At 45.1% G+C, this 15,184-nt stretch overlaps 1 protein-coding gene across 4 annotated transcripts in view; it reads right to left on the reverse strand.

Moving 5' to 3' along the window:
• Positions 1 to 15,184, reverse strand: part of EIF2AK3 (eukaryotic translation initiation factor 2 alpha kinase 3) — a 61,210-nt gene that overhangs the window by 9,223 nt on the left and 36,803 nt on the right. For all 4 annotated transcript variants that reach the window (XM_083377925.1, XM_083377926.1, XM_083377924.1 and 1 more), the window contains 3 exons: positions 14,058 to 14,180; positions 9,929 to 10,078; positions 1,081 to 1,843 (listed from right to left, as the gene is read on the reverse strand). In XM_083377925.1, the coding sequence (XP_083234051.1) occupies positions 1,081 to 1,843; positions 9,929 to 10,078; positions 14,058 to 14,180 (1,036 nt within the window). The remainder of the gene's footprint in view (positions 1 to 1,080; positions 1,844 to 9,928; positions 10,079 to 14,057; positions 14,181 to 15,184) is intronic.

The following is a 15,184-nucleotide window of genomic DNA, read 5'->3' on the forward strand; positions in this document are numbered from 1 at the left end:
CTATCTTCTTGCAAATATATTTTCAATTGTCAGCAACAAGTTACTACATTTGCTCTGCTGTCATTTAAACTTAGAAAAGAATACTGTACTTAAGTTGTTAGCTGTAGCTTGAGATTTTGCTGTATTTTTTATATTTTCAATTGTCAGCAACAAGTTACATTTGCTCTGCTGTCATTTAAACTTAGAAAAGAATACTGTACTTAAGTTGTTAGCTGTAGTTTGAGATTTTGCTGTATTTTTTTTATATCTAATGCAGGTTGGCCCTGACTTACAACCACAATTGAGACCAGAATTTCTCGTTAAGCAAGGCAGCTGTTAAATGAGTCACATCCATTTTATGACCTTTTTTGCTGTGATTACAATCACTGCAGTTAGGCGAATCATGTTGTCCTTAAGAAAACCTGGCTTTCCCTATTGACTGTGCTTGCTAGAAGCTGGCTGGAAACCTCATAGTGATCACATGATCCCAGGATGCTGCAACCATTGTAAATATATGCACTGCCAAGCAACCACATTTGAATGGTTGAGGGCTACCTGTACTCCTTTCATTATTTTGTTTTACTTATTTTATAGCTTTTCTATTTCAGTTATTTTATTGTATTTTATGGCACATCGTATGTTACAATCTATGGCTGCAACAATAAACTTACTTATTGGGGGATTATATTTCATCTTAACAATTTTATTTTTATTTTGTGACAGTATTTACTCATGAGTAATTTTTCTATAATACATTTATGTACTGCATATAGTTTTCCTTTATTTTTAATGCTTTATTAAAATTGCTTTCACTGATTTTTGGGGATCATCCAGAGTCACTGAGAGTTGGGAAGGATACATGCTTAATAAATTACTATTATATGATTTGTTTTATGTTCACACTTCATCTGATAAAGACTACTAATAAATAATAACTAGAAATAGCTAATAAAAGTTGTAGTTTTTCCCAGACATCCTTTGTAACATACAACAATGAAGAAATAATTCTGTGGAGTATGAAAATGCTTTTCAAATATGTATATATAATTAAATAACTTACTCTAGGGAGATAAATAATTATATTGTGTTCTCAGTACAAACCTTGAGATCCCGATGCATTAATCCTTTACTATGCAGGAACTGGACAGCTTCAGCTATTTGCAGAAATATCACAAGGCACTCGGTCCTTTCTCTCTCCTCTATTGTACATCTTCTGTTCATCCAATCTTTAAGGTTTTCTTTCCTACAAAGTTGCATCTGGATATAAAGATACACTTTTGGAGTAGTAGGTAAAAGTTTTTGTACTGAGTTGTTAGAGCAGTCCAAACTTAAAGTTGTTGGTCTTGGTGGAGAAACAGATATAGAACTTGTTGAACATGAGTTTCCAATATTGGGCTCTCTTGTGCTTGTCGCTTTATCTTCAAAATGGCTATCATGAAGCAAACTGGTAATATTATTCCCTTTACTGGAAGAATTGTCACATCCTGAGTCTTCAAAGACAATAGAAGAAGAAGTTCTCTCCCTCAACCTTACTACCGATTTAGCAGGAAGATACACTTCAAAGGAATGTACAGGATCATTATCATCAACAGGACTGCCTTCCATAACACAGCTATTAATGAAATTATCTTCTGCACTTGCCAATTGGATCAATTCTCTGTTCTCGATGGCAGAAAACTCCAAAGGAGAAAACTTATTCTCTGACGAATCTGACTGGTCACAAGGTATTCCTACAGAAAGTAGAGTCTTCTTTTCTACAGATGTAGCAATGACTTCAATGTTTTCCTCAGAAGAGAATGGCTCTGTTCTAATTTTAAATGATGGCACCTCCATTGGACTGGGAGAACTGAGTGGCCAATCAATACTTTAAATATATTAGGAAAACAAAAGATAACATTACAAACTTAAAATTAATCTTACCATATGTTGCCCACAGAGCAGAAATACAAAGCTTTTAACATGTCTACGAATTAGGGTATGCATGCTTCAAAAATGATTTGGAATACTTTGGACCCTGTTTGAGCCCAGAACCTCTCCGCTATTCATTTCAGTAATCATGACATTCCTTTAGAACTTGAAAAAAGATGCCAGTGCTTTAAAATTCTTTAACAAGATGACTATAAAATAGTAGGATCTTATATAAGTTAGAGAGTGATGGATTTTAGAATTTATGGTTGTTAGTATATGGTTGCTTATGATTGCTTTTATATATATATACCTTGTATTTAGCTCTGGGAAGTCCGGGGGGGGAGGGGGGTGGGGGGGAGGGAGGGGAGGGAAGAGGGAGGGGGGAAGGGGGGAGGGAAGGGGGGAGGGAAGAGGTAGGGGGGAGGTAGGGAGGGGAGGGTGGAGGGGGATGGGGGTTTTTAATGGAAAATTGTATTGTAAAACTTTTCAATAAAAAAAATAAAATAAAATAGTAGGATCTTTTTAGGCTTATACAGAAGTCCAGACAAGAGTATGGATGTTTAATTAGCAATACAGGATGAGTTGCATTTGTACAAAGTTTATAGCTTTTTTCCAAATTGGGCTACCTTACGAAATAGTTTAAATTCATCAGATTCATCATCATGTTACTTTTTACAACATTCAGAGTATAAAGGACTTTACAAAAGAATGTTCTGAACATTTTAAGAGGAACGTTTCAAGATTTCTTCTTAGACAGTAATTGATTCTCAAATCTTCCTGCAGTCCTACTTACCTAACTGAGCAGAAGGGAGCAGATGATGTGGACTCCTTCCCCATTTTATGGCTTTTAGCATCTTTTTTGTTAATGGGAACTTATTAATTTATTACAGTAGGAAATGCTATTTAAATCTCTTAATCTTATAAATTATTTATGATTTCTCAAACTAATTTGACATATCTCATAACTGCTAAATGAAAAAAAGAATACTGTATGGATCAATCCATTTCCAGATGCTTCCAAACAACACTCTTTCACCCTCTGCCACAGGGGTGTCAAACTGCTGGCCCACAGACCAATTGCATCATACAGAGGCCACGCCCACTCCAGGTCCAGCAACGCAAAATAATAACAATAATACTAATAAAAAAATCACGATATGTTGCAACACGTCACGTGATGTGGCAAGTTTGACACCCATGCTCTACCATTATGAAAGTGTAAAAGGTTGATAATGCAAATGATGGAGTTAAAATAAATTTGTACAATTGTAATTATTTCTCTTCACCTTTGGAGAGAGCCATTCAACAGACCCTATATGACCCTAAAAAGGCCTAGGAACCACATGCTTAAGCAATATTATTAAGCAAAAATCAAGAACACGGGTCATAACCTCAAAATGACAGGAGGGAACTTCAAAAGTAAAAGTATTACTTCAGAGAAAGAGCAGTGGAACCTTGGAACCAACTTCCAGTGGAGGTAATGGGTCAGTCATTAGTAACGTAGCTTAAACATGTTTGGGATAAACACATGTCTATCATCTGATAAAAATTTAAAAAATAAATAAAATAAAAAATAAATATAATGAGTGAATTAATAAATAAATCAAGAGAAAAGAAAAATAGGGCAGACTTGATGGACCACTAGATTTTTTTTGTCAGTTTTCTATATTTTTATATAGTTTTACTTACTTTGAATTCAATATAGGTAGTCCTCAACTTATGACATAATGGAGCTTGCCATTATATTTGTAAGTTTTAAAAGCCATTAAGTGAACGCTTGCTCAATCACCCTCTCAGCCTTGATTGCTAAGCAACTGTATGGGTCGCTAAATGAACAAGTAAAAGAGCTTACTGATGAAAAAGGGTAGACAGCTTTATCTGTGTGAAGAACTGGTGTGCTGGGCCAAAGAAAGGAAGCTTGGATCCTGATGATCTGAGTTTCCTTTCTCTAGCATAGTGTGCCAACTCCCCTCCACACCAGGAGAGTAGGGAAACTGTGAGCTATGCTGGAGAAAGGAAACGGCTTGCAACCTTCCTTGCCAGCTTCCCTTCTGACTTTCTGAGGGAGCCAGGAGGGTAGACGGCAAATCATGATTGCATGATCATGAAGGGATTGGCTACCTGTTGTAGGTGTGATATGGGCAAGAGCCCAGATCGCAATCCTGTGACTGCAGGGGCAGTATAAAGGCCATATCTTCAAGCATTAGTTGTTCCTTCAGCACCATCATAATTCTGAACAGTCACTGAACAAACTGTTGTTAAATCAAGTACTATCTATATTCCAAAATCATTTTCTTTCTCAAATCATTAAGATCAACAAGAAACAGGGCTAAGTTAGTTGGAAAATGTCTTATATTTTTCTGCTATTAATAAGATCCATGAAACACCAAACAGCCTATCTGAAACTTCTATGGAAACTTTTAAAAAGATATGGGCTCTAATGTGTTATTTCTCCCCTTCAGAAAAACTCTTATCATTCCTGCTATGAGGAAGTGAATGTTTTTTTTATTTTATGTTTCTGATTGCTAAGGGCCAAGTCCAGAATTGAATGCCCTTGTAAGGCAGCAGAAGCACCCTAATTAAAACGTTGAGCAAGCAGTCTGTTTAGTAAAACAGGTACATATTGTAAACAAGAGGATTTGGGTGTGGACCACATGAACGGGATATGCCAAAAGTGATCCTGTCATACAAAAATCCAAATCCTGATTTGAACTATACTGAAAAAATAGCATTAAAGAGAAAAGTAATGCTTAATGATGAGGAATTGATGAAAAGATGAAATTGATGAAAAAATGAGAAATTTGTCCTATTTAAGTTCTCATAAATTTACCGTGCTTGGAACTTTGAACAAAAGACACATTCCTGCCGAAATCTGTATTCTACGAATTTTGGGATAGTTTGCTGCTCTAAAACCTGCGCCAGAAATCCTATGCAATGGAAAAAGCACTTCTGAAAATGTATGTAAATTTTAAGCTCTTTTTAAAACATAGAAAAATTAAGCAAAAATGAGCGAGAGGTTTGCATAATCAATCTCAACTGCCCAATTATGTTAGACCTATAAAGGCACAAATAGAGAAAAGATCTGAAGTTCACTACCGTATATACTTGAGTATAAGCCGACTCGAGTATAAGCCGAGACCCCCAATTTCACCCCCAAAAACTGGAAAAAGTTATTGACTCGAGTATAAGCCGATCCGCCGTTCTGCAAGCCTCTGCCGCCAGCAGAGGCTCGATCCGCCATTTTGCAAGCCTGAATACACAGGAATACCCTGTGTAGCCGCGGCTCGTCGGCAGGTCTCCGTTCCTCCTGCCGACCTTTGGGGAGGTTTGGGCGCCTCCCCAAACCTCGGCAGGTCTCCGTTCCTCCTGCCGACCTTTGGGGAGGTTTGGGCGCCTCCCCAAACCTCCCCAAACCTCGGCAGGTCTCCGTTCCTCCGCGCAGACCTGCCGACCTTTGGGGAGGTTTGGGCGCCTCCCCAAACCTCGGCAGGTCTCCGTTCCTCCTGCCGACCTTTGGGGAGGTTTGGGCGCCTCCCCAAACCTCCCCAAACCTCTGCAGGTCTCCGTTCCTCCGCGCAGACCTGCCGACCTTTGGGGAGGTTTGGGCGCCTCCCCAAACCTCCCCAAACCTCGGCAGGTCTCCGTTCCTGTTTGGGGAGGTTTGGGCGCCTCCCCAAACGTCCCCAAACCTCGGCAGGTCTCCGTTCCTCCGCGCAGACCTGCCGACGTTTGGGGAGGTTTGGGCGCCTCCCCAAACCTCCCCAGGTCTCCGTTCCTGTTTGGGGAGGTTTGGGCGCCTCCCCAAACCTCCCCAAACCTCGGCAGGTCTCCGTTCCTGTTTGGGGAGGTTTGGGCGCCTCCCCAAACCTCCCCAAACCTCGGCAGGTCTCCGTTCCTCCGCGCAGACCTGCCGACGTTTGGGAAGGTTTGGGCGCCTCCCCAAACCTCCCCAGGTCTCCGTTCCTGTTTGGGGAGGTTTGGGCGCCTCCCCAAACCTCCCCAAACCTCGGCAGGTCTCCGTTCCTCCGCGCAGACCTGCCGACCTTTGGGGAGGTTTGGGCGCCTCCCCAAACCTCCCCAAACCTCGGCAGGTCTCCGTTCCTGTTTGGGGAGGTTTGGGCGCCTCCCCAAACGTCCCCAAACCTCGGCAGGTCTCCGTTCCTCCGCACAGACCTGCCGACGTTTGGGGAGGTTTGGGCGCCTCCCCAAACCTCCCCAGGTCTCCGTTCCTGTTTGGGGAGGTTTGGGCGCCTCCCCAAACCTCCCCAAACCTCGGCAGGTCTCCGTTCCTGTTTGGGGAGGTTTGGGCGCCTCCCCAAACCTCCCCAAACCTCGGCAGGTCTCCGTTCCTCCGCGCAGACCTGCCGACGTTTGGGAAGGTTTGGGCGCCTCCCCAAACCTCCCCAGGTCTCCGTTCCTGTTTGGGGAGGTTTGGGCGCCTCCCCAAACCTCCCCAAACCTCGGCAGGTCTCCGTTCCTGTTTGGGGAGGTTTGGGCGCCTCCCCAAACCTCCCCAAACCTCGGCAGGTCTCCGTTCCTCCGCGCAGACCTGCCGACGTTTGGGGAGGTTTGGGCGCCTCCCCAAACGTCCCCAAACCTCGGCAGGTCTCCGTTCCTGTTTGGGGAGCTTTGGGCGCCTCCCCAAACCTCCCCAAACCTCGGCAGGTCTCCGTTCCTCCGCGCAGACCTGCCGACCTTTGGGGAGGTTTGGGCGCCTCCCCAAACCTCGGCAGGTCTCCGTTCCTGTTTGGGGAGGTTTGGGCGCCTCCCCAAACCTCCCCAAACCTCGGCAGGTCTCCGTTCCTCAGCGCAGACCTGCCGACCTTTGGGGAGGTTTGGGCGCCTCCCCAAACGTCCCCAAACCTCGGCAGGTCTCCGTTCCTGTTTGGGGAGGTTTGGGCGCCTCCCCAAACGTCCCCAAACCTCGGCAGGTCTCCGTTCCTCCGCGCAGACCTGCCGACCTTTGGGGAGGTTTGGGCGCCTCCCCAAACGTCCCCAAACCTCGGCAGGTCTCCGTTCCTGTTTGGGGAGGTTTGGGCGCCTCCCCAAACCTCCCCAAACCTCGGCAGGTCTCCGTTCCTCCGCGCAGACCTGCCGACCTTTGGGGAGGTTTGGGCGCCTCCCCAAACGTCCCCAAACCTCGGCAGGTCTCCGTTCCTGTTTGGGGAGCTTTGGGCGCCTCCCCAAACCTCCCCAAACCTCGGCAGGTCTCCGTTCCTCCGCGCAGACCTGCCGACCTTTGGGGAGGTTTGGGCGCCTCCCCAAACCTCCCCAAACCTCGGCAGGTCTCCGTTCCTGTTTGGGGAGGTTTGGGCGCCTCCCCAAACCTCCCCAAACCTCGGCAGGTCTCCGTTCCTCCGCGCAGACCTGCCGACCTTTGGGGAGGTTTGGGCGCCTCCCCAAACGTCCCCAAACCTCGGCAGGTCTCCGTTCCTGTTTGGGGAGGTTTGGGCGCCTCCCCAAACGTCCCCAAACCTCGGCAGGTCTCCGTTCCTCCGCGCAGACCTGCCGACCTTTGGGGAGGTTTGGGCGCCTCCCCAAACGTCCCCAAACCTCGGCAGGTCTCCGTTCCTGTTTGGGGAGGTTTGGGCGCCTCCCCAAACCTCCCCAAACCTCCCCAAACCTCGGCAGGTCTCCGTTCCTCCGCGCAGACCTGCCGAGGTTTGGGGAGGTTTGGGGAGGCGCCCAAACCTCCCCAAAGGTCGGCAGGAAGAACGGAGACCTGCCGAGGTTTGGGGAGGTTTGGGGAGGCGCCCAAACCTCCCCAAAGGTCGGCAGGTCTGCGCGGAGGAACGGAGACCTGCCGAGGTTTGGGGAGGTTTGGGGAGGCGCCCAAACCTCCCCAAACAGGAACGGAGACCTGCCGAGGTTTGGGGAGGTTTGGGGAGGCGCCCAAACCTCCCCAAACAGGAACGGAGACCTGCCGAGGTTTGGGGACGTTTGGGGAGGCGCCCAAACCTCCCCAAAGGTCGGCAGGTCTGCGCGGAGGAACGGAGACCTGCCGAGGTTTGGGGAGGTTTGGGGAGGCGCCCAAACCTCCCCAAACAGGAACGGAGACCTGCCGAGGTTTGGGGAGGTTTGGGGAGGCGCCCAAACCTCCCCAAAGGTCGGCAGGTCTGCGCGGAGGAACGGAGACCTGCCGAGGTTTGGGGAGGTTTGGGGAGGCGCCCAAAGCTCCCCAAACAGGAACGGAGACCTGCCGAGGTTTGGGGACGTTTGGGGAGGCGCCCAAACCTCCCCAAAGGTCGGCAGGTCTGCGCGGAGGAACGGAGACCTGCCGAGGTTTGGGGACGTTTGGGGAGGCGCCCAAACCTCCCCAAACGTCGGCCCGTCTGCGCGGAGGAACGGAGACCTGCCGAGGTTTGGGGAGGTTTGGGGAGGCGCCCAAACCTCCCCAAACAGGAACGGAGACCTGCCGAGGTTTGGGGAGGTTTGGGGAGGCGCCCAAACCTCCCCAAAGGTCGGCAGGTCTGCGCGGAGGAACGGAGACCTGCCGAGGTTTGGGGAGGTTTGGGGAGGCGCCCAAAGCTCCCCAAACAGGAACGGAGACCTGCCGAGGTTTGGGGACGTTTGGGGAGGCGCCCAAACCTCCCCAAAGGTCGGCAGGTCTGCGCGGAGGAACGGAGACCTGCCGAGGTTTGGGGAGGTTTGGGGAGGCGCCCAAACCTCCCCAAACAGGAACGGAGACCTGCCGAGGTTTGGGGACGTTTGGGGAGGCGCCCAAACCTCCCCAAAGGTCGGCAGGTCTGCGCGGAGGAACGGAGACCTGCCGAGGTTTGGGGAGGCGCCCAAACCTCCCCAAACAGGAACGGAGACCTGCCGAGGTTTGGGGAGGTGCCCAAACCTCCCCAAACAGGAACGGAGACCTGGGGAGGTTTGGGGAGGCGCCCAAACCTTCCCAAACGTCGGCAGGTCTGCGCGGAGGAACGGAGACCTGCCGAGGTTTGGGGAGGCGCCCAAACCTCCCCAAAGGTCGGCAGGAGGAACGGAGACCTGCCGAGGTTTGGGGAGGTTTGGGGAGGCGCCCAAACCTCCCCAAAGGTCGGCAGGAGGAACGGAGACCTGCCGAGGTTTGGGGAGGCACCCAAACCTCCCCAAAGGTCGGCAGGAGGAACGGAGACCTGCCGAGGTTTGGGGAGGTTTGGGGAGGCGCCCAAACCTCCCCAAACGTCGGCAGGTCTGCGCGGAGGAACGGAGACCTGCCGAGGTTTGGGGAGATGCCCAAACCTCCCCAAACGTCGGCAAGTCTCCGTTCCTCCGCGCCCTGCCTGCCTGCTTCTTTCCGCTGCGGAAAGAAGCAGGCAGGCAAGGCGCGGAGTTTGGGGAGGTGCGCGCGCACCTCCCCAATCCTCCCCAAACTTCGGCAGGTCTCGGACGGCGGTGGCTTGGGAGAGGTGCGGGCGATCCCGGAAGCACCAAAGCCTTGGCCGCGCACAAGTCCTCGGTAAGTTTTTTTTGTTGACTGGAGTATAAGCCGAAGTGGAATTTTTCAGCCCAAAAAGTGGGCTGAAAAATTCGGCTTATACTCAAGTATATACGGTAATATATTGTGACAAAGTGACATTGATATCTCAGTTGTTCAAGAGATTATAAAGTAGTTATTGGAAGCACCAGACTAAGAAATAAAAAATGATGAATAATCTAGCTCCCTCACTCATAATAATGTTCTCCACAATGCAGTTCTTGAGGGATCATATTATATAGCACAATTAATGAAGGAAGAATATATATCGTCCGAGTTCTCTTTTTAGCTTGAGTTATTTGGTACATGCATATCCTGACTTTTATCCTTACTGAAACTCATGAAGCAATAATGGAATAATAAAATGAGTTCCATCTAATCTCCAATAAAGGCATTACACCAAAGTCAGATTTAGTTTTATCGAAGTGGCTACAATATATTTTTCTAGGTCTTGATGCCTCTACAGATACTATTCTGCAAAATTCTGGTTTAACATGGTTTGTGAACACAACCAGTATTGCATTTCCAGAGTCCTTTAATAAATTTATACATTTTCTAAAAAAAAAAAAAAGTAAATACCTTTCATCTTTCAACCACAGCTTATCCATTCTTTCCTGCCAGCTCTCAGGTGGTGCTTCTAACCAAGCATTGAAATATCGAACAATAGAAGGATGTTCAAGTTTTGCTAATGCTTTAACTTCACGCATAACCTTTTCACGAGCCAGCTCTCTAAAAATTGAGGTAACACAACAATAACAACAAAGAAAAAGTTTTATGCAGAATAAAATGATCAACTACTTGCTATAATCCTTTCAGGCAGCAAAATATTTTTCTAAAATTTCCTTGCCTGTAAATTATACTTACTACTCAGTAATTAATTGAAATAAAATATTTTCTTGGGAAAAACGTATTCAACCAAAAATTTTATTAGAAGAACCCATTTTATTTATAAGAGTATAATTTCAGGATTGAACCCTTCTGAGTGAAAAGTTGAATAACTCAAGCTTCTTTTTCCAGTAGTCCTCACATTAGATGGATTTAGAAATACTGCAAATTGTTGTTGTTAGCTGCAAAGTCGTGTCCAACTCATCGTGACCCCAAGAGCCTTGGTGGAGCAGTGGGCTAATGCCTCCTTAAGTAACACCAGCTGCCTGCAATTAGTGCAGGTTCGCATCCCACCAGGCTCAAGGTTGACTCAGCCTTCCATCCTCCTGAGGTAGGTAAAATGAGGACCCAGATTGTTGGGGGCAATTAAGCTGACTTTGTAATAATGCCGCTTGGGGTGTGTGTGAAAGCCCTAATAAGCAGGCATATACATAGAATGAAGGCTACTTCTAAGCTTGTAAGCCGCCCTGAGTCTTTGGAGAAGGGCGGGATATAAATGGAATTAAAATAAATAAATAAATAAATGTACAATGTTCCTCCAGGCCTTCTTGTCCTCTACCATCTTCTGGAGTCCATTTAAGCTCATGCCTACAGCTTCAGTGATTCTATCTAGCCACCTCATTTTATGTCGTCACCTTCTTCTCTTGCCCTCAACCTTTCCCAACATTAGGCTCTTCTCCAGTGAGTCCTTTCTTCTCATTAGGTGGCCAAAGTATTTGAGTTTCAACTTCAGGATCTGGCCTTCTAAAGAGCAGTCAGGGTTGATCTCCTCTAAGACTGACCGGTTTGATCGCCTTGCAATCCAAGGGACTCGCAGGAGTCTTCTACAGCACCATAGTTCAAAGGCCTCAATTCTTTGGCGCTCAGCCTTACTTATGGTCCAACTTTCACTGCCATACATTGCAACTGAGAAGACCACAGCCTTGACTATACACACTTTTGTTGACAGGGTGATGTCTCTGCTTTTTAGTGTGCTGTCTAGATTTGCCATGGCTTTCCTCACCAGGAGCAAGTGTCTTTTAATTTCTTGGCTACAGTCCCCATCTGCAGCAATCTTGGAGCCCAGGAAAATAAAACCTGTCACTACCTCCATTTCTTCCCCATCTATTTGCCAGGAATTGAGAGGGCCAGATGCCATGATCTTGGTTTTCTTAATGTTAAGTTTCAACCCAACTTTTGCACTCTCCTTCTTCACTCGCAACAAGAGGCTCTTTAGTTCTTCTTCAATTTCTGCCATTAGAGTGGTATCATCTGCATATCTTAGGTTGTTGATATTTCTCCCGGCAATCTTAATTCCAACTTTTGATTCATCTAGCCCTGCCTTTCTCATGATGTGCTCTGCAGATAAGTTAAATAGGCAGGGTGACAATATACAGCCTTGCTGGACTCTTTTCCCAATTTTGAACCAATCAGTGGTTCCGTATCCAGTTCGCACTGTTGCTTCTTGACCCGCATATAGGTTTCTCAAGAGACAAATAAGATGGTCTGGTACGCCCATCTCTTTAAGAACTTGCCACAGTTTGTTGTGATCCACACAATCAAAGGCTTTAGCATAGTTAATGAAGCAGATATCCTGCCTGTACGTCTGGTAGTTCTCGATCAACATACTGCTGGAGTCTAGCTTGTAGCATTTTAAGCATAACTTTACTAGCATGTGAAATGAGTGCAATGGTGCGATAGTTTGAACATTCTTTGGCACTGCCTTTCTTTGGAATTGGAATGTAAACTGATCTTTTCCAATCCTGTGGCCACTGTTGAGTTTTCCAAATTTGCTGGCAAATTGAGTGTAGCACTTCTACTGCATCGTCTTTTAAGATTTTGAATAGCTCAGCTGGAATACTGTCACCTCCACTAGCTTTGTTGTTGCTCAGCTTTTCTAAGGCCCACTTCACTTCACATTCTAGGATGTCTGGCTTGAGGTCAGTGACCACCTCATCGTGGTTATCAGGGACGTTAAGCTCGTTCTTGTATAGTTCTTCTGTCTAATTTTGCCACCTCTTCTTAATCTCTTCTGCCTGTTAGGTGCCTGCCATTTTGTTTCTTTATCATGCCCATTTTTGCATGAAACGTTCCCTTCATCTCTCCAATTTTCTTGAAGAGATCTCTGGTCCTCCCTATTCTATTGTTTTCTTCTGTTTCTTTGCACTGTTTATTTAAGAAGGCATTCTTATCTCTTCTAGCTATTCTTTGGAATTCTGCATTCAATTGGGCGTATCTTTCTTTTTCTCCCTTGCCTTTCACTTCCCTCCTTTCCTCAGCTATTTGCAAAGCTTCCTCAGACAGCCATTTTGCTTTCTTGCATTTCTTTTTCTTTGGGATGGTTTTAGTTGCTACCTCTTGTACAATGTTGCAAACCTCTGTCCATAGTTCTTCAGGCACTCTGTCTATCAGATCTAATTCCTTAAATCTATTTGTCACCTCTACTGTATATTCAACAGGGATATGATTTAGTTCATAGCTGGGTGGCCCTAGTGCTTTTCCCTACTTTCTTCAGTTTAAGCCTAATCTTTGCAACGAGAAGCTCATGGTCAGAGCCACAGTCAGCTCCTTTTCTTGTTTTTACTGACTGTATAGAGCTTCTCCATCTTTGGCTGCAGAGCACATAGCCAATCTGATTTCTGTGTTGACCGTCTGGTGATGTCCATTTGTAGAGCCGTCTCTTGGGCTGTTGGAAAAGTGTTTGCTATCGTATTCTCGTGACAAAATTCTATCAGCCTGTGCCCTGCTTCATTTTGTACTGCAAGGCCAAATTTGCCTGTTATTCCAGTTATCTTTTGGCTTCCTACTTTAGCATTCCAATCCCCCATGATGATAAGCACATCATTTTTTGGTGTTAGTTCTGTAAGGTGCTGTAGGACTTCATAGAACCAGTCAATTTCATCGTCTTCAGCACCGGTAGTTAGGACATAGACATGGACTACTGTGATATTGAATGGTTTGCCTTGGATTCGAACTGAGATCATTCTGTCATTTTGGCGATTGTATCCCAGTATTGCTTTTCCTACTCTTTTATTGACTATGAAGGCTACTCTTTCTTCTGAGGGATTCTTGCCCGCAGTAGTATACCTGATGAACATCTGAATTAAATTCACCCATTCCTGTCCATTTTAGTTCGCTGATTCCTAAGATGTCGATGTTCAGTCTTGTCATCTCTTGTTTGACCATGTCTAGCTTGCCTTGATTCATGGATCTTACATTCCAGGTTCCTATGGAGAAAAAAATCTTTACAGCATCTTCCCCAGTAGCATATTGGACACTTTCCGACCTGAGGGGCTCATCTTCTAGCATCATATCGTTTTGCCTTTTGGTATTGTCCATAGGGTTTTCATGGCAAAGATACTGGAGTTAGTTGCCATTTCCTTCTCCAGTGGATCATGTTTTGTCAGAACTCTCTGCCTTGACCTGTCTGTCTTGGGTGGCCCTGCACGGCATAGCTCAGCTTCATTGAATTACGCAAGCCCCTTCACTACGACAAGGCAGTAATCCATGAAGGGGATACTGCAAATACTCTAACATAAAATGTCTCAAACCACAACAAAAATACTTTAGACTATAATCCATTTTCTATTTTTTTAAAAATAATTTATTAATTCGCATTTATAAAAGGCTCCAAAAGAACATTCAGAAATTTATTGAAATTATTTATACTATAATTATTGAAAATAATACTGATTTCTTACAATATGTAATGTTACTTTTTAATTTTTGAAAACCTTCTCAGCCATTGAATAAAATAGTTCTAAAACAACATCAACCAATACATGAAGCTTGGTGCCACATCTAGAGCAGAATATGAAGGGTAACCAGAAAGGTATGTAAATACCTATTTGGAAGACGAATTCTTTTAATAGCATAGTTACAGTCATCAACTTTGTTTCTGGCTTCAAATACTACTCCAAAACCTCCACGACCGAGACACTGAACCGGTTCAAAATCTGTCAGATACCTGCAAGAAAACACACAAATAAAATTGATTTTTCCGGTACTTGCAAAATACTAATTTAACATAGGCTTTTATTTGATGATTCACATATTTGAGTTGTTAGTAGTCTGGTCAATTTATGTGAACAAACATTCAACATAGTGATCTGCCAATAGTTGGAGGAATGCTTAATTTCTACATTTGCTACTGAAGAAAGCAAGCCAATCCTTGATCAACATGGCAGTTTAAAGAAGCCTGAATTGTATTGTTTCTTACACTTTCAGTTCAACAGAGTATGCTTTAAATGGTCTATTAAGAGGCCAGTGATCTCTTAATGTATGCTGGACATGAAGTTTGTATTGTAGATTGACAGATGAGTCACTATAGAACAGGGGTATCAAACTGCCAGCCTGTGGGCCTGATGCGTCATTGCTGGCAAAACCGTCCTGACACATTGCATGTCATGTGACGTTGCAAGTTTGACATGTCTGCTATAGAGGCTCTGGCTACCAGTAATTATAAGCATGAAAGCACAAGCATGAAAGTAAAAGCCTTTTCTAAAGCTGCTAATGTGTTTTTTTATTGTTGTTAATTAGCAATCTTTATGAGTTTATTTTTAAAACTGTTTCACATTTTATTTGATATTTCATTAATGAATGTAAGGAAACAGAAAATTAATTATTTGCATGTAAAACCCTGAAATATAATACTTCCAATATTATCTTAAGACTTTCTTCCATTTAAAGTTATTTTTGAACAGTAAGAAAATGCACTACAGAAAACCATACAATAACCGTATTAATAACATATTATTGAAATAGCAGTTGCCCTGAAAGCTTTTATAATCCCACACCCAACAACTTACCGTATATACTTGAGTATAAGCCGAATTTTTCAGCCCACTTTTTGGGCTGAAAAATTCCACTTCGGCTTATACTCCAGTCAACAAAAAAACTTACCAAGGACTTGTGCGCGGCCGAGGCTTTGGAGCTTCCGGGATCGCGCTCACCTCTCCCAAGCCACCGCCG

This window comes from Vipera ursinii, assembly GCF_947247035.1.
Source record: "Vipera ursinii genome assembly, chromosome: Z".
Taxonomy (NCBI): Eukaryota; Metazoa; Chordata; class Lepidosauria; order Squamata; family Viperidae; genus Vipera; species Vipera ursinii.